Source organism: Setaria viridis, chromosome 3 (assembly GCF_005286985.2).
Source record: "Setaria viridis chromosome 3, Setaria_viridis_v4.0, whole genome shotgun sequence".
Classification (NCBI taxonomy): Eukaryota; Viridiplantae; Streptophyta; class Magnoliopsida; order Poales; family Poaceae; genus Setaria; species Setaria viridis.
Genome location: NC_048265.2, coordinates 3387006 through 3410678, shown reverse-complemented (window position 1 = coordinate 3410678; position 23673 = coordinate 3387006). Strand labels below are relative to the sequence as shown.

The following is a 23673-nucleotide window of genomic DNA, read 5'->3' as shown; positions in this document are numbered from 1 at the left end:
CCTACCCGCAGGCAAGAATTCATGCCCATACCCTCACCCGCAGGCAAGAATTCGTACCCATACCTTCACCAATCGGGTACGAAACCCGCGGGTGCCCATGCCTGCGGGTAGAATTGCCATCCCTAGATAAAGCAGCTGCTCCCACCAAAATTTGGGGTCTCATAGTTTTTTTTTTATAAAGAGGGGTCTCATCGTTGAGTTTGGACACCTTATATATAGCCGATTCTCAAACAAATGAACTTTACTCGTGGAAGGTTGCAATTCAAAAGCAATCTGAACAATTTTTCAAATAATTTTTGCAACATCACAAATAAAAAATACGGGATAGTTTCCTCATAGTTATAATAAGTACATGAAATTAAAGGGAAAACTGACTCTGCAATTGTGGGTCTAATTAAATTGTTCTTTTACCAAAATTAACCATTTAACCTGAAATCAAAGGAAAAACTGAAAAAGAAGAAATGTTTTGACCATTCAACGACAATAAATCCTGTTGAAAAATAATCCAAGGTGGAGCATAATTTAAGATCCTTTAAAAAGAAGAAGTTGCAAGATGAAGTGTGTAAAAGAAGTTGCAAGATGTGTACACCAAGAACGCAGGAACAAACTTCAAAATTCAACTTGGAAAAATGAGTATGCTTGGTTGCGTTAGCATGATTTCTTTCTCTCCTTTTCTTTTTCTTTCTTTCTTTTTTTCAAGGAAGCATGATTTACCAAACCTAACCAATCAAAAAGTACAAGCATGCCCTAATAAGAGTTGACCTATAACCTAGGTCAAAAATTGATCTTGGCAAACGCGTCCCCCCTGCCTGTTGCTGGGTCCTTTTCACCTTCAGATCCTCTTCCGCACTTTTCTCGTACCGAATTACTGCGTCAACGTCGTTAGTTTCCTCAACAAGTTACTGAGTCACAGGCAATGCCATTTATTTATTTTCCTTTTTTTTTAAACACTGAAGGTTTCAAGCCTGTTGATATTAGAATTTCCTCACCCAAAATTCACTGGAGTGCCCACCTGATCTAACTTAGGGCAGGGGTAACCTGATGAAACACTTAAGGTGTATCGCGGGTTTCATTATTTGTTGTTTAAATGTAGCCCCAAGTTGACTTTGGTTTCACAGCGTTGCTTCTGATGAGGAGATGCAGTGTGGAAAGTACCTCCGGTTCCTGATGATTGTGCGGAGTCAAAGGCTAGCCCATAGAATTTGTGTATCCTTCTCATCGTTTTCATGTTTATTGTGGTTAGGGCAGGCTACCTGCTGCATCAACCATCACTTCAAAAAGCATTTGTGCTTTCGCATGTGTTGATTCAATCAACGCCTCCGATATCGCAGCCCAAGGAATATTAATATAAACTGATGTAGCATGCAGAATTTTCCTACATGTATATGGAGAACAGTGGATGCAGGCTTGGTGATAACATAATCCATATGATCACCAGATCGATCTCTTTGACTTGGTGCTACGAGCTACAAAGGTAAACGATAGAAAGTGACTGAAACTCTTCAAATTGCGATCATACAGACGCACACACGGCTTCGATTTGTCCCGGTCATGCGGTTAGCAGCAGTGTCGACCATGTCAATTTTACTAATATATATCAGAAACTTTTACTTTTCCGAGAAGAATTTTCTGTAGCAAGGTAAACCTTCAGATCGATGATCGACATCGTTTTCTCTAAACAACTCCGATTTGCAAATCATTTGCTGCTACTACAAAGTCTGGGAAACATTAGGTAGAGATGGTGATAGATGATACACTGTCGGCTGCTTGTGGTTGCCCCCTCTCGCTGTCTTACCAGTTCTTCTTCCAGCTGTAACGTGCATCGCAACAGCAAGGTCAAAATTTGCCTGCATCATGCATGGTTCATCGAGCACCGTCCATCGATCTTCATCAAGATTTCACGATGGAGCCGTACTATACTGTTCTACTGAGTCCACTGACACGGTTCTTGAATGCGTGTGATACTTAGGACACAAGATATAGCAGTTAGTTGCTACGGAGTATCGGTGCATGGAAGCAAGAGGCTGACTTTCATTTGGCGATGCTAGGATTGGGTCTTACGTGTTGACTCGGTACACAAACATCCATCCCCCAACTGCATGCTCCCCTGTATAAATAGAGGTCCAGCAACAGCGCCATTCTTCATCTCCTCATCAGCTTCCATTCTCGATCACCTTCGCCATCGAGCTCAACAAACCTAGATAGCAAACTTGATTTGCAGATAGTTGACGATAGGACCAATCCATTGTAGATCATGACGAGGTCCACTTGGTTGCCGTTTGCCATGGCGGCGCTCGTGGTCGCCTCGGTGGCGCACGCCTCGCCTGCGGCGAAACTGAAGGTCGGGTTCTACAAGCACTCGTGCCCGGAGGCGGAGGAGATCGTTCGGAACGCCGTCCGCCGGGGGCTGGCCCGTGACCCCGGCGTCGGTGCCGGCCTCATCCGCATGCACTTCCACGACTGCTTCGTCCGCGGCTGCGACTCCTCCATCCTCATCAACTCGACGCCGGGCAACCGGGCCGAGAAGGACTCCGTCGCCAACAACCCCAGCATGCGCGGCTTCGACGTCATCGACGACGCCAAGGCCGTCCTCGAGGCGCACTGCCCGCGCACCGTCTCCTGCGCCGACGTCGTCGCCTTCGCGGCGCGCGACGGCGCCTACCTCGCCGGCGGCATCGAGTACCAGGTCCCCTCGGGCCGCCGCGACGGCCGCGTCTCCATCGAAGCCGAGGTGCTCAACAACAACGTCCCCGCCCCCACCGACCGCCTCCGCGAGCTCATCGAGAGCTTCAAGCGCAAGGGCCTCTCCGCCGACGACATGGTCACGCTCTCCGGCGCGCACACCATCGGGCGCTCCCACTGCTCCTCCTTCACGCAGCGCCTCTACAACTTCAGCGGCCAATTGGGCAAGACCGACCCCTCCATCGACCCCGCCTACGCCGAGCACCTCAAGAAGCGGTGCCCGTGGCCGTCCAGCGACGACCAGATGGACCCCACCGTGGTGCCGCTCGACCCCGTCACGCCGGCGAGCTTCGACAACCAGTACTTCAAGAACGTGCTCTCGCACAAGGTCGTGCTCACCTCCGACCAGACGCTGCTCGACAGCCCGTGGACGGCCGGGATCGTCAAGTTCAACTCCGCCGTCGAGAAGGCGTGGCAGCTCAAGTTCGCCGCCTCCATGATCAAGATGGGCAAGATCGAGGTGCTCACCGGCGACGAGGGGGAGATCAGGGAGAAGTGCTTCGTCGTCAACCCACACTACTAGTCACCGTGCCATCGCTAGAACTATACCAGTTTGCGTGTGCCACTTCTATCCATCATCCAAATTGATTCATTTTCTTATCAAAATTTTGTGTAATATCGTTGATCGTGTTTGTCAAACAGTAATTTTTGTTGGGCACCTCGTTCTATCAGTTTAAAGGAATTCCCAGTTTAAATGTACATTGTTAACAAATTGCTTTTCGTGGCCCACCCGTTCTCTATTTTGGCCCAGCCCACGAAAGTCAAGAATACTCAAATGACCGAAACGTTTTGCTCTATACTCGGCTTCGGCTGAGCTGCTTTGGGCCATACACAATGGATTTATGCAGAAGCATCGGCCCAAAGTTATAGTATGGGCCCATTCTCTCCTTTACTTCTGGGTATAAGTGGCACACTGGCACCACTATAAATAAAATCAAAGCTACCATGACTGAAAATAAAATTGCAATTAATTATACACCTCTCATCACCTCATGAGGTTGCAAGATCTCTCGAATACGCAGGAGGTCTGTGCATCATTGTATTAAGCAGAAGAGAGTTCTTGCTGAAAGAGCTGGTCGGAGCTGAAAGAGCCGAGTGAAAAAGAAGATACAAGAGATCGAATTCTTGCTGCGTTGCGATTAGCTTCGCCGCCTTAGCTGCCACTGTTGGTGGCGCCGCACACCTTCCTGATCTCACCCTGGTTCCCGGTGAGCACCTCGATGCCGCCCATCCTCGCCATCGCTCCGGCGAACCTCGCCATCCACGCGACCGGGTTGTCGGCGTTGTCCTGCACCATTTTCGCCGTGGCGGCGTCGCTCGTCAGCGTCTGGTCCGACTTGAAGAGCACCTCCCTGGTGCCCAGGTTCTTGTAGTACTGGTTGCTCAGCACGTTGGGGTCCGTGTTGTTGTTGTTGTTGAGCACCGTGCCGCCGCCGCTGCTCTGCGGGCACACCTTCCTCAGCGCGGCGGCGTAGGTGGCGTTCAGGGTCGGGTCGACGGCGGGGTACAGCCGGGGAGTGACGAAGGAGCAGTGGGTGATGCCGAAGGAGTGCGCGCCGGAGAGCGCCACCAGGTCGCCGGCGCTCAGGCCCTTGGCGGAGAAGCTGCCGACGAGCTGCTGGACCTGCATGTTCGGGGCCGGGATGCTCCCGAAGATGTCGCGCAGGTCGGAGGCGAGCCCGTCGCGGCGGCCGCCCGGCATGGGGAAGGTGAAGCCGCCGGAGACCATGGCGGAGTCGCGCGCCGCGAAGGCTAGGATGTCGGCGCAGGAGACCACGCCGGGGCAGACGGCCTCCACGGCAGCTTTGATGGTGTTCACGGCGTCGTAGCCGCGCAGCGGGATGGCCAGCTTCTCCGGCTGCGGGTTGCTGCTCGACTGGTCCAGCAGAATGGAAGCGTCGCAACCCTGGAAATCACATGAAGTTGTTTAATTATATATTTGAACTTTAAACGACACCGATCGATCATAAGACAGGAAATACAATAGTATGGCTGTGGCATAAAGATGATCATCATATCATATCATATCAAATAATCACCTTGACAAAGCAGTCGTGGAAGAAGAGGCGCACGATGGCGGCGCCCATGGTGGGGTTGTTGGAGATGATCTTCACGGTGGCGTTGCGCACCGCCTCCTCGGCTTTGGGGCAGGACGAGCTGTAGAAGTCGTACTGCAATGTCCCGGACGCCGTGCTCATCATCAGCGCAGCGGCGGCCAACGCCATGAGCAGCAAGGCCTGGCATGCTGAGGTCGCCATCGCCATGTTTCTGTTTATATTAAGCTAGCTAAAGCTCTCTGAAATCTAGTGATAGACGATCCAGCTGTGCGTGTGTACTAAGAAGAGAGAGTGGAGGGAATGTGTGATGGTGACAGTGGTGTGGTCTTTGCGTGTATTTATAGGATGTGCGTGTTCATGACTTGATGTATCCTTGCAAGAGAGTTCACTGCATTTTATTTCTTTATGTGTTTGATAGTGTTAACTGCAACAATGATTTGAGAGGTTACTACCACACACCATAAAACCGGTTACAACAATTGGCAGTTGGCATGAGGTGCAGCTAGAGGTGGTAGCCTCTCGTTGACATTGGGATCAGTACGTCTCAAGGGAAGGGATCGAAGTACTTGCAAGTCTGAGCGCATTGGCATTTGGGTGCGAAGAGTGACAATTGTCACTGCAGAACCCAGATATAGCTCAGGGCAAGATTAGTCCAAGCACCTAATCTGGTGGCATTGACTTCACTTTGGGAACTCTCCTCTACAGACAGAGGAACAGAAGCAACAGAACGAAGTAGTCGGTTGACCAGCACAATGTTTAATTTCACACTTAGCTTGTTGGGAAAGCATGCGTGACCAAGAAGTTTCAATTCAGTTTAGTATAATCTAGCCATAGCCTGGCACGTTTGTGTTGTCTATTGATTGAGGTCGCATATGATTAGATAGACGGACACATAAAAACTTTGTAGAGATCTGGGGAGAAATATATATTGCATTGGTCGACATTCTCCCCGCTAATTGTTGTGTCTGTTTCTTAACAAAGAATGTCAACCGACTAATTAAAGGGTCGTTAGCACATAATCTGCCATGCACGACATTGGAAGATAGGTGTTGCTCTTTTTGTCTCTCCCTTCTCGATCTTGTTCGATTACATTCTCTCCACTATAATTGCTGGAAGATGGAAGAGACCGACCGTCAACAGCAAACAGAAAGCATACCGATGGAAAATATGTATAATATGTAGTGTCAGTCAATAATACTTACATGTACGGCGTTCTAGAGAGCAAGTGTGGCCGGAAGGATTTACTACTATTACCTTCGTATCAAATATTTGTCGCTATTAACTTTTTAATTATAATGTTTGACCATTCATATCATTTATGTAACTTTACTATCGTAGGTAGTTTAAACATGACTTATCTTTTCATACATTTACAATAATTTTTTTAAATAAGATAAGAAAAAGTCAGCGACGATAAATATTTTGAAACGGAGGGAGTACATGTAGACCCAAAATAATGTTTGTTTTGCACCCATTGCATGCATGTCTGAATGGGAGTTCCAGTCGTTTGTTAATTATGGTGTGGAGACAAAATTTACATTGGATGACGGTGGATTAACAAGGAATTAAGGACAAGAGATAGATCCCAATGATTATTAGCTGTGCAGGCCTGCAGCTTGTTGACTTGAGTTCGGACGACAATATATGTTTTATACCCAACGCCCTATATACAATGGGGGTCGTAGAAAAATTCTTCTGGCCAGCCCACAAACCACTCTCTCTTTCAGTTGGGTATGCTCAACGTGCAACATCAGGGTATGTAGCAACCGTCTGTAATTTAAAAGGTTATTTCCGAATACCATATTATTTCCCAACTAAGTCAATACTAGTTCGATCATCTCTTATGTCCAAGCCACTGACAATTAGGTTGAAGTGCATTTTTTGTTGCGTGGAAAAAAAAAGCTTTCATCCCTTGTCTTTGGATGTAAAACGACAAGGCATATGAAGTTTTGAATCCATACTTATGTTTTGACGTTGGTCAATCCTACATATACTCAAAATTGATGATGAATGCTTGATCTATTTGTGAACATAAACAGTCTCATGATCACTGGCAGTCCCCTGATCACTGGAACATTATTTGGCGGTCACGTACACCCTGACCCTCATGTAGCAAAACTAGCTTTGATCCATACGGAAAGAAGCAATATCTTCCTATGTATAGGATTAGTACCCATACATTAATACGAGAGAGACAAAAGAACATGACAGATATAGATCGACGTGGATTAATGCACCTTCAGTTGAGTTGACATATCATTGTCGACAATCAGACATGATCATTAGTGGAGATAATAATTGTTGGATTTATGAGTCTGGCAGTGGGGTTACTCAAGTGGTTGATTTGTAGGTGAGGGCGATTGTGAAACCAAGATCTTGAAGGTAATCGCGAGAACACGAAGGGACACGAAGGTTTTTAGACAGGTTCGGGCCTCCGGAGAGTAATACTCTACGTCCTGTATTCTGGTTTGTATTGCTTTGTGCGAGATTGGAATCGATGAGTTGTTCTTCCCCTCGGGGGTGCCTTCGGCCGTCTTATATAGGCTGACGACCAAGGATTACAAGTCGGTTTGAATATAATCTACTCGGTCTTTTACATGAAAAGCAATAAGTCGGACTACAAAACGTGTCCCATGATGTCCGGGTAGATTTGGATAGTCTTGTTGCCTTGACGTGTACTCCAAGTAACTGCATATTCTCGGTCCGCACGCCCTGGTAGGGTAGGCCCACTTGTCAGGTTCGGCCAGTACCCAGGTCGGTGGGGACCCATGTGGTATCCATATCCCTCAAGCCCCCGAGCAATGTGTAGGCGAACAGGAACTTGAGGTTATCACAACGAAGCTTGAATTTAGGTTGGCTGAAGCTGGGATGATGTCAGGGTGACAGGGATGCTGCGCAGTGCTCAAAAGAAGGAAATCCGAGTGAGCGGAGAGCCAATGTGCAGAGCGAAGACAAGCGCCGAGTTGATGAACCTTGATGTCCAACAGGTTGGAGTGACGGGTGCGGAGGGTGTCGCAAGACGCACTCCGTAGGAGTAACCCTGAGCATTGAAGCGATTTCTACATGCTATCTAATAATGTATACAAAATATGACATATCTTTTGTCCCTATACTATAATATTTCTACATGCTCGTCTAATCATATGCGACCTTAAGTCCTTAACAAAGGAACGAAAATTTTGGTACTCATATTTTGCCTATTTCCTTGTATATCTCTACTCCTAAAAAAAGCAAAACCAAGACATTTTTTTCGTACGTCGGGCCCTCCGTCAACCCTTCGTCCCGCGCTTTGTTGTTTTTCCGCCATCCGCGATTGAATCGCAAAAATCAGAGCCCTTCCTCGCCCGCATCCCCGAGTCTGCCGTGCTATACCGTTTTTTCGCCGTCCATGATCGAATCACAAATCTGAGCCCTTCCTCTCGCTCCTGTCGCCTCCGTCCCCGAGCCCTTCCGTCACCCTTCCTCTCGCTCTTGTCGTCTCCGTCCCCGAGCCCTTCCGTCGCCTCCCACAGCCGCCACCCCCTAAGCGCCATCCGGTCCCGCGTCGCCCTACGCCTCCTACCGCAGTGCCACCGCCGGATGCGCCTCCTTCGCCGCCCCTTCCGCGCTGCCCCTCCGGTCCGCTCCTCCTCGCTCTGCACCGCCTCCTACGCGCTGCCGACTCCGGACACACCTCCTTCGCCTCCCCTTCCATGCCGCCCCTCCGGTCCGCTCCTCCTCGCCCTGCGCTGCCACCTCCGTCTGGCACGACGCGTCGCCTCCAGCGTGCCGCCCCCTCACCACCGGCCGCGCCACTGCCTCACTAGCCCTCCCGCCTTGGACACCCGAGCCGCCACCGAGCCGCGCCTCTCCGCCGTGGACGATTGCTCGCCGTCCCGCCGCCGTCTTCCATCGACGCCCCGCCACCGCCCTCAGTCGCCATCGCCGCCAAAGGTATTGCAATATGGTCATTCTCTGCTTATTTTGTTCCTGATATCTGGCATTCATTGTTGGTAATAACGTGTTGTAGAAACACATTTACAACCATACACCCAGACTCACACAAACTCAACCCTAACACCCCGACAATTTAGGATGAAATTTCAACCTGAATACTATTAAAATTTTGCAGGCCAGATTATGAAGCTGGACTGCAGGACTTCAAGGAATGCTTGATGAATTATGAGAAGGTTTCAACCATTTATGCTCTGTTGAAGTGCTGCCTAAGTAGAATTCTTGAGTTCTATGAACTATTTGGTCTTAAATGAAGTAGCATTCCTTTTGTAGGTCTATGAGCTAGTGGGGGAAGGTTCTTACATCAAAATGATTGACATGGTAAAGGGGTAGGGTGGTCAGTTACAGGTAAGCTCTTCCATACCTTTGCATATTGTACAAAACATGACTCAACATTAGGAATTTTGCATCCCTAGGTGGCAGAAGGATCAATGGTATGGGTACAACTTTTATGTAATTGAATATCAGAAAGTTTAGGACATTGGTGAGTGGCAACCAGATGGGTCCTTGAAAGTCACTGATAGAAAGAAGAATATATTCAAGCTTTCTCAGGGAGAGTACGTTGCTGTGGAAAATCTAGAGAATGTGTATGGTGTTCTTCAAGAGATAGATTCGGTGAATAACTTACTCCCTTAATCTCTTAAAAAGGCACCACCTTATTTTTTTTCTCTTACATGATGAAGAGATGAAGTTTACATCTTGATTTGCTCTTTATGTTTTGTCACTTGCTGAAATATTTGTCAAGGTTATCTGATTAGGACATTGTTGGGAAACTACTAAACGGCACTGTTTGGTTGGAACTAAGCTCATTATTAGGCAAATATTGCTGATGCACATAATGATTTTACATAAGTTTCTGGTCATTATAAATATTTGCTTTTTCTGGTTATTGTTCTATAATGTGTATCTAAAAAAGAAATTATACTGAAATACAGTCCTACAACAGTAGTTTGCTGTGGCATCCATGTCAAATGTGGAGTTCTAAAACTGTGAAGAGGGAAAATAATTCTCTTGTGTGCCTGTCTCCCATGTCATTTTGCTAGACATCCAAGGAGTAATTTATTCTTCTGTATTTCTTGTATCCATTTTACCATATGCCCCACTTTTTTATGATTCTATTAATCTATTTCAGATATGGGTATACGGGAATAGTTTTGAATTTTTTCTTGTTGCTGTTGTCAATCCGAACCAACAAGTGTTTGAGCATTTGGCTGAACAAAACGGTATTACTGGAAGTTTTGCTGAACTATGCAAAAATCCAAGAGCCAAAGACCATATTCTCGCAGAACTCACAAAGATCGGGAAGGAAAAGAAACTAAAGTACCCTAATTACATTAGTACTATTGTTTGATGCATCTCGATTCCTACTATGCAAATAGTAATTTAAACAATTTCTGTGTAATCTTTGCCTTGCCAGCTGAAAGGCTTTGAGTTGATAAAAGCTATACATCTCGATCCTTTACCGTTTGATATCGAGCGTGATCTCATCACCCCAACATACAAGAAGAAACGATCACAAATGCTCAAGTACTACCAGGTTAGATCCATATCTAACTGTTCCACTCCCCAAATTTAGATTTACCTTCTTGTTTCTTTATTCATAACCTTCTTGTTCGGAAAGTAAGACAAATCTCCATAGGCTAATTATTTTGGTTCATGTTTCTCAGGGGGAGATTGATGCGCTGTACAAGGGCTCGAAGTAAGGTGGTGACATTGCTGAGCAAATGTCGTTAATGTGATCCACCAATTTTTCTTCATGCTTTTTCAGTTGTCAATACTATAGGTACTGCTGTTTGTATGAAATCACACCCGTGTGACGTGCTTGTGTATGCTATTTTGAGTCCTAAGGTATGCTTTCCCTAAATTTCAACCTGATTCCTTCATATGATACTTTCCACACTTAGTATGCCATTTTGAGTTTGGCAAGTAAAATATTAAAATCCATGGTAAATGTATTCATCTTACAGGAATTATCTTGCTGTATTGAGCTAATAATTCCTCTTTTAAATGCCTGACAATGGTGCTTAGTGAAGCTGGAGAGCTGTATGCAAATAAACTAGCCAACTTTCGAGAAAATCAGCTCGAAATGTGCACATCGAAAAAGTGAGTAAATATGCTTTGTTGTAACTGCAAAGTGATGGGTGGCTTCAATTGAAGGGTATGTCAAAGGAGGCCAAAATGATGTGTGGGTGGATGGATGAAAATGGGAAGCTTCTTGATTTCGATGATGATCCCGTACCTGAGGTGCTTCTAGACAGCCGCATAGTGCGGTACCGAACCTTGGATGTTATGGTCAAGATGCTAGAAGAGTCTGCTGTTGCTGCTGCTGGTGGTGGACACAAGATTGATGAAGCAGCAAACACCACAGGGTATGGATGCTCAATACATTTTTCTTCTTTCTTGATACAGCTGTATATGGTCTAAGAGAATCTATTTGTTATTTCTTGATATTCATCTTGGGTGAAAATCAACGGACCCAATTTAACTATGATTTCACTGGTGTAACTTCATGGTTTAGGGTGCTATGATTTCGCATTTGTATGGCCCGTTATGCTTGATTTCTTTGTTGGAAATAAAATGTCATATGATGAATAATTTTCCCTCCTATTTTCCCTCCTATTCATGCTACAGCTTATGAGAGTGTATGGTGCGCTGATGTGATCTCTTGGAAAAGTGCTAAATACTCCTGAGGTTGTGCGTGTGTACATTGGGTAATTACTTATGGCTATTCTTTGTTACTTTATGGTTCAGTGCAATCCAGTCACTGCAGGTCAATGAGCTTGTCAAGCGCGCTAGAGCTGCCAAGATCCATGTATGTACGAATAATATGTATCTTTATCAGCAGTAGTAGTCTGATAGCATTTGCATAGAGTTTTTTTTACCTTTTGCTCCTCGTTGTAGTTTGCACTCGTGCTCCTTGTTGTAGTTTGCACTCGTGCCCTGACATGGGTATCTATGGTGTAAATAATCCAATAAATTTATTTAATATTTTATTTTGCTTATTTTAATATTATCATTATCTTGTTGAATGCTATATGTATTGTAATATAAATATTTTGTTGCCCGTAGCAACGCACGGGCACGATCCTAGTACCAAAGTAAAATGCACAATTTTTTGGGTCATTGGTAAGTGGGTAACTAGATGTATTCCCGTGCACACATAGTCTATATACTACTTTTTTTTTGGATAAATTTGGAAAAAAAAAATCCAGCCTCTACATCATCATGAGATGTACGCACTAGCTAGTTAAGCAGAAATGACATTTTTAGATCAGCCGCTTCATCCTGTATAGATTACGGCGATTCCAGGAGAGTTCATTCCCATATTAGAGTCAACCACTAGTTAATACGCAGTAGTTAGTTGGAACCATGTAATTAATCTCCAAGTGAACGAAATTAGCACGTACTACTTGCCAAGTGGCAAATTAACTGACAATGTCAACACGCCTTGCACCAGCATATATCTAGCTGTGCCACACGTGTACCGGCCAGTGCATGGTGTGGTAGTAACGACCTCCCAAAGCATTTTTTTCCTCAAGCTTCCAAATGATTGTTGCAGTAAGGAAAATCAAAAGCAAAGAAAAATGCAGTGTGGACTCTCTGTAGAGGCATGATGTATAAATACCCTCATGTACCACACCACTGCCATCATCAAACATTCTCTGATCTGCACGTTTCTTTCAGTAGGTAGATACATTATCAGGTACCTTGATCTGTTCTATAGCTTTCTAATAAAAGCTTTGAATCGGTTAAGGAGTTGATTAAGCTGAAGAAGCATGGCGACGGCGACATCAGCATGCAACGCCATGCTTCTCATGGCGTTCGTCGTGGCTGCTGCGCTGAGCACGCCGTCGCGGGCACAGTCGCCGCTGCAGTACAACTTCTACGCCAACTCGTGCCCGCAAGCTGAGGCGACGGTGCGCAACGTCACCGAGGGGATCATCGCCAAGGACCGCACCATGGGCGCCGCCTTCATGCGCCTCTTCTTCCACGACTGCTTTGTTAGGGTAACTACTATTGATGATTGATATGGATGCATTAATTAGATGTCAAAAATATGTTATTAGCATGCATCCGTATGCACACATGTCAACGAGTAGAGATTTTGGTTTTGCAGGGCTGCGACGCTTCCATTCTGCTCGACCCGACCGCCAACAACCCGCAGGTGGAGAAGAAGGCGATCGCGCTGCGCGGCTACGACGCCGTGAACAAGATCAAGGCCGCCGTGGAGTCCGACTGCCCCGGCGTGGTCTCCTGCGCCGACATCCTCGCCTTCGCGGCGCGGGACTCGGCCGTCGTCTCCGGCGGCTTCGCCAGCTTCGCCATGCCCTCGGGCCGCCGCGACGGAACCGTCTCCAACTTCATCGAGGTGCTCCAGAACATCCCATCCCCGATCTTCAAGCTCCAGGAGCTCATCAAGAACTTCGCCGCCAAAGGCTTGAGCATCGACGACCTCGTCACGCTCTCCGCCGCGCACTCCTTCGGGCAGGCGCACTGCTCCTTCGTCAACGGCCGACTGTACCCGACCGTGGACCCGACCATGAACGCCACCTACGCTGATGCTCTGAAGACGGTGTGCCCCCCGCCGGGCAGCAATGGCGGCGACCCGGTGATCAACAACAACCGCGTCACGGACCCGAACGTGCTGAGCAACCAGTACTACAGCAACCTGGTGACCGGGCAGGTGCTCTTCGTGTCGGACCAGCAGCTCATGAACAGCAGCTACACGGCGGCCAAGGTGGCCAACAACTCCGCGGACGCTGCGACATGGATGGGGCAGTTTGCCACGGCGCTGGTGAAGATGGGGCGCATCCAGGTGCTCACAGGGACCGCCGGTCAGGTCAGGAAGTACTGCAACGTCGTCAAAAGCTAGCTGATCTGATTAAGCAAGACACCGAGCTGCTATATATACAACTCATGCATTGCAAATCGGTAGCAAAGCACTATGTATTCATTGTCGTTTCAACACCTTCTTACTCCATTCGTTAAAGAAAAAACATTCTTTTTCACTCCTTGACTTCCTTTGCTATATGTAAAGTTGCTAATTGTCTAATCTACATAATTCACTGATACATTGTGTACTTTGTTGTGAAACACATTATTAGTGATCAATTAATAATATAGATAATTGTAGAGGACCTTTCATGAAAGGGTGTGGACCTTTCATGAAGGGGCCAACTCCCAAGGGACATGATGCCCTTTGTGCATGTCCTTTCCCCTTGTATAAATATGTAATCAGACCATTCATTCAATCAATGAAGAGAATCTCAGATTCATTCTTTCAGTCTCTCTTTTTACTTTCAACACATTATCAGACAGGTATGCTCTCCACTGGGCATAAAGGAGACAGGGCCAGAAGGCCTCAACACCATGGGGAATGGAAGAACGAAAGAGGCGTCGGCCTCTGTTCAGCGACGATGCAAGCGGCCAGGACTGGCCGGGGGGAGGGGGCAGGGTGTGCGGCAGCCCTGGATCCCCAAATCCCAGAAGCATAGTAATGGTAACATAATTTTTAGGGCAAGAGCAATGCTTATGTTCCAAATAGCATTAAGGTGGGAGCCCAAAAAAAGGTAGCTTTTGTTACTGCCCCGCCCACAATGGTTCACAGTAAAAGGTGACATTAAGGTAGGCCCACTTCGTGGTTAAAAAAGAGCCCAATTCATCTACCACACCCCCTCATCCCTATCGCCTCGTCGTGCCGCCTGGTCCTCTCTCCCGCTCGCATTGCGCGCCCGCCGCCCCTTGGTGGAACGGCGGACAGGAGGAGATCAGATAGGAGATCATCAATTCACTTTTGTGGTTAGGTGATTCGATTGTCAATTTCTCAATTCTCCATACCATTAATTATTAATTCACTATCATAAGTTATTTAATCTCAATTGATTTATAACTATTGTGTATTTATAATAATTTCAGGACTGTGGGATATCATGTCGTCTAGAAAATATAAATCAGGTAACCAAAAAAGGAAAAGAAAAATATGTGTGGATGAGTTGATAGAATCACAGAGAGGAGCTATGGATAAATTTTGCAAGAGTAATCAGGGCCCTGAGAATAATACGGGCGCTTCGACGAACCCAGATGAGTTGGCAATAGTTGTTGTGTATGAACCAACTAATGGGAATCAGGAAGAAAATGTTAACATCAACGTCGATGATAACAATGTAAGTGACTATGAGAACATAGTAAATGCATCAGGTGCACATGCACAGTCTGCTAGTGTTGATGATCAACCAGTTTATACTTCAGATATTTATAATCCAAGAAATTGGGATAATCTTAATAATAAAGCAACAGACATATTGGTCGAGAAAGGGCCTATAAGAGAAAAAATATCGAATTTCCTAAGTGACTTTGCATCAAGGAATGTTAGAAGAAACTTTTAAGGTAATATGTATAAATAATTTGATATGAATATTGCTTTTAGATACATTTAAGTATTTATTGGTAACATTTCATATATATTTGTTATAATGTTTATATTAAAGGGCCCCGAGTTTTACTTTCGCCCCGGGCCTCCCAAATCTCAGGACCAGCCCTGCAAGCGGCATCAGGTTCCTCGTCGGCGACGTCTTCCACGACTTCATTGTCACCAACCACGAGATGAACGAACACGTTGCTGGCCGGGCCGCTTCAGGCCGATTTGGGCTACAAGGCCACCAGGCTTCGCATCCGCAGCGCAGGCCGAAAACCAAGCCGGATCGGGCTGCCTTCAACAATTCAGTCTCCACCCAATTCACCTTGCAAATTTTACAACAAAGCCCTCAAGCTTATGTTTATTTACATGTTTAGAATATTCTATTCTACATGTTTATAATTAGTCCCTGGATTGTTCTATAATTATGTGTTGTCATGCACATTACTAAGTATACAATCAGGTATTAGTACCCATGTAATAAGAATGCCAAATTTATCACTGTAATTGAGCATCATCATGATCCGCAGATCTTTCATTGGTGTTAGAACAATCTTTACGTATGCAATTTATTTTGTTTGCATAATTAATCCTTAATCAATATTCTAAAGATGGTGCAAAATTAAAATTAAGGCATATAAATATGTTTTTGGAACAACACAAGGTGATGCGACCTAGGCATGAGCTGCGATAAGTTCTTATCTAAGAATTTATTTGCCCTGAGACCGTACTTGTAGGCAGCAAATTTTCTCATCACCGAGAGATCTACATCTTATGATAATTTCCTTGAACGTGTATATCCAAAATTTCATGCAATGAAAAAAATTGAATTCAATATGACTATCAAGTCATTCATTCCCACAAGAATATAAGTAATACATTTACAGCAGTTGTAGTGCCCATTGACATGTATCTTAATTTTGTTGCAAGAATCATCTTGCCTTCACTATTTTTGCATAATCATAACACCAACATGGTGATTACTCTCCAAATGACATCCTAATATTGCTAGTGTAACACATATAAGTGGAGTCTAAGGCATTTATTGCAATTATGCAAACTATACCTATGATAACGAGTTCCTCATCCACTACTTCAATATCTACACCATTCTGGTGACTATATTTTGATGTGTTAACACACTAGTACATAATGATCGAATCACACTCGATAATAGCAGCGATTTCATCGCCTATAAAAAATGAGGTCCACACTACTTGTAATTCATGTAGCATTTTTGAATCTACAAGATTTTCCATAGAGTAATTCAAGACTCATCTTGAATTCAAAAGTGCAACATATTTAAGTGACTATCTTCTATCATATATACATAGACTATATTTTGGCAATGATCATCAGATCATCTATTCTCACAAGAACGGAGTCCAAAACATGTGCAGCGACTTTTGTCACCTTTCAATTATAGAATAGTCCACTTATAATCAAATATCAAATTGATTCAAAAATTTTGCACAATATTATATTTCATGCTATATAATTTACTCCTCGAGTAAATTCATCAAAATACATGATCTCATGTAGGACATGACTAATTTTTCCAAAATGAATTTTCCAAATTCGCATTGGATGGGATTTACTCTCCAACATAGGCACTTGATATCAACAATATCATTGGGAGATTCAAGGCACCAATGCCACCATAATAATAAAGTACCCAATCCATTATTAGCATTACCACACATGCACCTTTGTGTGTTACTACATTCCCTCCATTCAGATTTTACAAGTCTAAGTATCCAAAGGAGCAAGATCCATTTATTCTTTGAACTCCTAGTAGAGTTATCAACAAAGAATAGAACTTTCAGTTCATGAAATTTATAACACAATGGATCCCATACATAAAATGTCACTTTTCTAAAAAGTGACCATAAAGACAAACCTCATGTTTGTCTCAAGTGTGGTTGTACATTTATATACACATAATTTCCAAATCAAATATTTGGTTCAAACAATACCTCCACTCCATTGGAGGAAAGCGAGTTCAAGGAGATCAATTTGAAGTTCACTTCAATAAATTAGATCTCCATAGGTTTCCATATAATTCATGGAAATTATCATTAGTTCAACAATATACTAGTATATGTAGTATATTGTCCATCATTAATATCATGTACCTCATGCATGGTATTTATTCGGAATCCAACTAGAAAGAAAAGGAATTTCATTTAGTGGATCATATAACCACTATCACAATTATGGGAGATATATACTCTTCTCACAGGTATTCCATTATTAATCATAGATGCACTCATGTATTCTACAAATACCCAACATTTAACTTAGTAAAATGGGCCTGGAAATTAAATATTCATAAAATTCCTTTCGTATCATCTGGGATATGTTATATGTACATACATCGATCCCGTATGACATGTTGCGTATAAAATAATTTTTCAATCTTCATTATATCAAGAATTGGCATGATAGCCTTGGTCATTCTAACTCATGGATGATAAGAAAAATTATTATCAATTCTATTGGTGATAGCATACATTTTCAAAATCATCATATTTTGTGCACTGCATGTGTCACAAGAGAATGAATTTTAAGGCCCTCTTCCTTAAAATTTCAAATAATGAGCCACTAAATTTCTTAAACGCATTCAAGATAAGTTGCTCATATTCAGCCATTTATGAACTATCTATGCACTCTAAAGTGCTCATGAATGCATTTGCAAATAGTCCCAAATGTATCCCTTATTGATCATAAGGCATCGCAATTTTACCAAATTAATTGCTCTAATTTTTCAACTAAGAGCAAAATTTACCTGGACACAGGATCAAATCCATTCATATGGAATTATTTGGTTTTGGGAACTAAATCACTAAGTCCCTATGTTCATACCAATTATACCAATTATGGCTTAATTGAATCTCTTATAGAGATAACCCACTTATATGACAATCAAAATAGAATTCAATTTATCAACATTAAGTTGATAATACGCGGACTTACACACAGCATAATTTAAATTTATAAAACTGTAATCCTCTGTTGCAATTAGTACATGGGAACTTGACCACAACCAAATATTTCCCATCTGCATTTCGGATATGTTTTCCACATACCGATATCACCACCTCAGCATACATCATGGGCATTAGGGATCCACACAAAAGGTGTTATTATTCGTCATTCATATAATACCTTAGGTCTCTTATGTGGATTTATACACAGCTCGTATGTTGATCATAATTTGAGGATAATTCTAGGTATTAGAGGGAGATCAATACTACACATAGAATGCCAAGAATCCAAAATGAATGTTACACATATTCAGTCCTCACATCCATGTACATAACAAAGAATATCTGAACAATCAGTTCAGAATATCTTATATTTGTAACACATTACAAATAACCTGCCAAATGCATTTGCTTATCAAAAGTGTCATCTTATCCAATCCCTAAAATTAATGTGCCATAAAGAGTGAAGATTTCTAAAAGAATCACTCAACTCCTGAATTAAAATAAGAGGGGGAGAAGTATGGTCACTAGGGATATAGCTTATTACAAGCATTCGCAGAAATAGGGGGAGACATCCTCCACGATAGTAAATGCAAATCAACAACATGCATGTTGTTAGACATTTTATGGATATTCAAAATCCAAAGCCTATGAATGTTCAACATTCAAAAGCCCAGTACATGTGCACATAAATTTAGACACTGGGTCATTGGAACACCCTAACTTAATCGTCGTTGGAAATGAGATAAGAGTTCTAAAGGGCTGTATTGGTTCCATTGAATTAATTATACAAATACTACAAATTATTAACATATGCTCCTCAAGATTGCTATACACCTTGAACTGGATCCATATCAAAAGTCCTAGGCAAAGTGTATCAACACTCAAATTGGGTCAAATTAAAGGTGGCAATTATGGAGAATTTCTCTCATTCACTAGTGAGAAGTATTTACCACAGTAATACCATCTTCTCACAAATGTATTCTTTATGAAAGCAAGGTGGTGAGATATTGAGAGACTGTAGCAATGGTTTCACGCAGAGACCAAGCAACATACCCTCATGGTATATGTGAAAATTATGTTCCCATATTTAATCAGTGGAAGGTCAAATAACTTGATATATTTGGATATACAAGTCATCTTCGATTGACTTCATATTTTAAATCTAAATAGAAATCGTAACATATATTGTGTATTACTCAAGTCACTCCATAACTTGAAACAATCAAGTTGATTGTGGTACAACTGACTAAGTGGTATCTTCCGTAGAAGGATTACTCCAATCACAATGATTGCATATGTGTGCTCACAAATAAATCCTAAATTGGATTTTCCATCATCTCAACACACAAACAAACAAGCAATCAATTTATGATGGAATTTGAGATGAAAATTTGGGTAAAACCAAACTATGCATATATATATATATCAGTTTATCAATATTCAATTGATATGTATACCAATATTCAAATAATATTGGATAAGAATATCCATCAATACTTATGGTCATTCGCTCCCTAAAGATGGATCAATATCCATTTAGACCCTAGGATGGTAAACTTAGTGCCAACAAAAGCACTCGTGTATTATACAAAATGCAGCAGGCCTGATACTCAATGTGTAAATACATTGCTATAGTGCAAATTAGTGCAACTCCAACAATACCATACTGGTGGGAGTCCAAAAACGGATATGCACAGATATCTAAATGGTACTAAAAGATCTTGATTAATTTTGAGATATAGCAAAGTGGGATATCAAGATACTCGCTTACTAATCCCCATATTGCCATATCATAGACTGATACAGATAATAAAGTTTTCATGTGAGTCATCAAAATAGACTCTAATGGTAACTTTTATATATCATTCTGAACCATCACTTAAAAATGTTTGACTTCACATGATGATAAATAATGATTCCATTGAATCATTAACATTATCTATAAATGATAATACAACTTGTATTGCTCGGATGAAACTAGGTTACATATGAGCAATATTATTAACATATTGTCCAAAATATTTATCCTCATATTTACAAAGTGAGGGAATAAACACCTTGCAAAATATAGTCACTAATTAACTTATCCACCACTACATCGTAGAATGGTGTTCAGGGTAAGTGGTGAGTAACAACTTAAATTTTGCAAGGCTCAGGGGGAGACTCCCTAACCTATCATCATATTGTACTATTTTTCCTATATGAGTTTTTTCCCGCAAAGGTTTCTCATAAAAGGTTTTAATGAGGCAATATCAATACAAGAATATATGTCATATCACCTATTTTCCCCACTAAGGTTTTTAAAGGTGGTATTCAAGACATACTATGTCATATCTTATGTTTTCTCTACAAGAGTTTTTAAGGAGATATAAAAGATATACAATTCCTTCTCATGTTTTTCCATTGGATTTTGAGGAAGGTGATTCAAATATGACCCTCCAATCATAATATTATTCATCTCAAACTTACTTATGAGTTTTCCTTTTCAAAGGTTTCTCATATGAGTTTGCAACGAGATAATAATCTAAATATGCTATATCATTTTATCCTTACATTTTTCCTACTAGGTTTTCAAGGAGTTTTAGTGGCATATGGACATACAAGTTGGATTCTCCTCAATATTTTTCCCATAGGGTTTTTGGAGGAGTTTTTCCCATATGATAATCAAAGATGATTGGACAAGGATTACATGAAGCTTACAAGGAGCTAATTGATCGAGGAGGAGTGTTGTGAAACACATTGTTAGTGATCAATTAATAATATAGATAATTGTAGAGGACCTTTCATGAAAGGGTGTGGACCTTTCGTGAAGGGGCCAACTCCCAAGGGACACGATGCCCTTTGTGCATATCCTTTTCCCTTGTATAAATATGTAACCAGACCATTCATTTAATCAATGAAGAGAATCTCATATTCATTCTTTCAGTCTCTCTTACTTTCAACATACTTTGTTGATTGCAACGCACTCTCAATTCATTGTCATTTTGGTATCTTGTTATTTAATTGGTGTCAAGAAAATTCTTTTCTTTCCTTATTCCCTTTTATTTTTATGTAAATTTTCTTATAGTTTCATCTATATAATTAAACTGCATTGTCTACCTCGAATCAGTAAGTGTCGGTGGAGATTCAGTGGTGTTGTGGTTGAGTTTTATCATGTTATCTACATACAATTTTATTTTGCTTTAAATTGTTAGTTTTGTTATGTGGTGCTGTAATAATGAATAGGAGTTAAGTAAATATCATTATTATGATGCATATATAAGCCAAAACTTCTTTGCAAAAGTACAGAATGAAGGATTCCGTACTTCTTATATAAATGGCTTAATCAGGAGAGTCCTAACTGACTCTAAGTAAAACTATTCTATCTTACAGTTACTATTCGAAGGATCCATTAATAATTTTCACGAAACGTTATAGAAACATGGAGCCATTAGTAGCAGCAATTGGAAGACGTCTTAATTAATAATCCTATAATTTCTCATAAAAATCAAAAACATATAGCCATTAGTCGGCAGACTCTAATCGTTACAGCCATCGTACCTATGCTGCTCAAAGTACAGAGTTGTTTTGCTCATTTCCTTCTTTATTTTCTTTCCTTTTCTTTTGTAATAATGACTATATGTATTAGCTTGTCGCACATGCCGGGACTTTATTAATAACACCCTTCATCTAATGAAAATGACATATCTTCGACAACCGACACTGATCCCGCTGCTTATATTAGTGCAGTGTAATGATGGGGAAGACGAGACGAGAAAGATTTGGAGCACATGATATATGCATCTTGCTGATATCAGCTACACCATGCATTTGTATATTGTCCCACCATAAGAAAATAAACGTACAAACAACTCTGAAGGTAATGGAATTACAAAGCATAAGTTAACTAATTTGACACCTATTAAGTCACAACAGGTCCAGTGCAACAAATAAATGAGGTGCAAAAAGATAATGCAGCAACAAAGGAACCCATGTTGCGTTGCGATTGACTTGCATCAACGCTTGCAATGCTAAGCAGCTCGGTCGTCGTCTAGCTCCCGCTGTTGGTGGCGCCGCACACCTTCCTGATCTCGCCCTGGGTCCCGGTGAGCACCTCGATGCCGCCCATATTCACCATCGCCGCCGCGAACCGCGCCATCCACGCGACAGGGTTGTCGGCGTTGTCCTGCACCATCTTGGCCGTGGACGCGTCGCTCCTCAGCGTCTGGTCCGACGTGAACATCACCTGCCCGGCGATCACGTTCTTGTAGTACTGGTTGCTCAGAACGTTCGGGTCCGTCACGCGGTTGTTGTCCAGCGGCGTGCCGCCGCCGCCGCGCCGCGGGCAAACCGTCTGCAGCGCCACGCCGAAGGCCCTGTCCATGGTCTTGTCCAGGGTTGGGTACAGCCGCGGCGTGACGAAGGAGCAGTGGGTCTCGCCGAAGGAGTGCGCGCCGGAGAGCGCCACCAGGTCGCCGGCGCTCAGGCCCTTGGCGCCGAAGCTCTTGATGAGGTCCTGGACCTGCATGTTAGGAGCAGGGATGTTCGCCGGAATGTCGCTCAGGTCGGAGGTGAGCCCGTCGCGGCGGCCGCCCGGCATGTGGAAGGTGAAGCCGCCGGAGACCATGGCGGAGTCTCGCGCCGCGAAGGCGAGGATGTCGGCGCAGGAGACCACGCCGGGGCAGACGGCCTCCACGGCCGCCTTGATCGTGTTCACGGCGTCGTAGCCGCGGAGCGGGATGGCCAGCTTCTCCGGCTGCGGGTTGCTGTTCGACTGGTTCAGCAGAATGGAAGCGTCGCAACCCTGAAAAATCACATCGCGTGTGTTAAACGACACAGACCATAAGTCATCAAATAGCTAGAAAAGTGGTACAGTTTGTTTACACCGAAAATATACGAACATTAATCCATACAGCGCTCGAGTGTAATCTGTAAATATCTGTTTTTTATTGTTAATCTGTAACATTAAAGCAGGTTTTATTTGTAGCCAATGGATCCAAATCAACCCATAACACTCGATTGCCCCGACAAAAGAAAATCGGGTGTTTTGGGGGACTCTGCACTCGAGCGCCATGTCCTCCCAAAACACTCAAGTATGGAATAGACAAGCCCAAAATATACTATTGGAAAACTTTCGACAGTTTAACGACACCGACCATGAGACGTGAAGATGATCGTATCAATGTTGATTACCTTGACAAAGCAGTCATGGAAGAAGAGGCGCACAAAGGCGGCGCCCATGGAAGGGTTATCTGAGATGATCTTCATGGTGGCGTTGCGGACCGCCTCCTCGGCTTTGGGGCACGACAAGCTGTAGAAGTCGTACTGCAATGTCCCAGACGCCGTGCTCAGCACAGCAGCAGCCAACGCCATGAGCAGCAAGGCCTGGCATGCTGAGGTCGCCATCGCCAAGTTTCAGTATAAGCTCTCCTAGCTCTCAGAAATCTTAAGAGCTAGATCGAGCTGTGCGTGTACTGAAAGAGACGTGGAGAGAATG

At 43.3% G+C, this 23673-nt stretch overlaps 4 protein-coding genes across 4 annotated transcripts; 2 read left to right on the top strand and 2 right to left on the bottom strand.

The window, feature by feature from the left end:
• Positions 1–2135: 2135 nt before the first annotated feature.
• Positions 2136–3441, top strand: LOC117847810 (peroxidase 5). Its single transcript, XM_034729096.2, has one exon. The coding sequence runs from the start codon at positions 2255–2257 to the stop codon at positions 3263–3265; it is 1011 nt and encodes a 336-aa protein (XP_034584987.1). The 5' UTR covers positions 2136–2254; the 3' UTR covers positions 3266–3441.
• Positions 3442–3581: 140 nt separating this feature from the next.
• On the bottom strand, positions 3582–5098 carry LOC117847811 (peroxidase P7). Its single transcript, XM_034729097.1, has 2 exons — positions 4782–5098; positions 3582–4648 (listed from the first exon to the last, which is right to left on the bottom strand). The coding sequence occupies exons 1-2, from the start codon at positions 5004–5006 to the stop codon at positions 3896–3898; spliced, it is 978 nt and encodes a 325-aa protein (XP_034584988.1). The 5' UTR covers positions 5007–5098; the 3' UTR covers positions 3582–3895.
• Positions 5099–12381: 7283 nt separating this feature from the next.
• LOC117850558 (peroxidase 2) lies at positions 12382–14068 on the top strand. The gene is made up of 2 exons (XM_034732414.2): positions 12382–12799; positions 12910–14068. The coding sequence occupies exons 1-2, from the start codon at positions 12569–12571 to the stop codon at positions 13663–13665; spliced, it is 987 nt and encodes a 328-aa protein (XP_034588305.1). The 5' UTR covers positions 12382–12568; the 3' UTR covers positions 13666–14068.
• A 7889-nt stretch (positions 14069–21957) lies between these two features.
• On the bottom strand, positions 21958–23673 carry LOC117850284 (peroxidase P7). The gene is made up of 2 exons (XM_034732106.2): positions 23370–23673; positions 21958–22980 (listed from the first exon to the last, which is right to left on the bottom strand). Exons 1-2 carry the CDS (start codon positions 23580–23582, stop codon positions 22228–22230), a joined length of 966 nt encoding a protein of 321 aa, XP_034587997.1. The 5' UTR covers positions 23583–23673; the 3' UTR covers positions 21958–22227.

Excerpts from the sequence above, each read along its gene's own strand:
- LOC117847810 (XM_034729096.2), top strand. The coding sequence starts at position 2,255 with ATGACGAGGTCCACTTGGTTGCCGTTTGCCATGGCGGCGCTCGTGGTC.
- LOC117847811 (XM_034729097.1), bottom strand. The coding sequence starts at position 5,006 with ATGGCGATGGCGACCTCAGCATGCCAGGCCTTGCTGCTCATGGCGTTG. Across the intron at positions 4,649-4,781 it reads TCCACGACTGCTTTGTCAAG|GGTTGCGACGCTTCCATTCT; the intron begins GTGATTATTTGA and ends TGTGATTTCCAG.
- LOC117850558 (XM_034732414.2), top strand. The coding sequence starts at position 12,569 with ATGGCGACGGCGACATCAGCATGCAACGCCATGCTTCTCATGGCGTTC. Across the intron at positions 12,800-12,909 it reads TCCACGACTGCTTTGTTAGG|GGCTGCGACGCTTCCATTCT; the intron begins GTAACTACTATT and ends TTGGTTTTGCAG.
- LOC117850284 (XM_034732106.2), bottom strand. The coding sequence starts at position 23,582 with ATGGCGACCTCAGCATGCCAGGCCTTGCTGCTCATGGCGTTGGCTGCT. Across the intron at positions 22,981-23,369 it reads TCCATGACTGCTTTGTCAAG|GGTTGCGACGCTTCCATTCT; the intron begins GTAATCAACATT and ends GTGATTTTTCAG.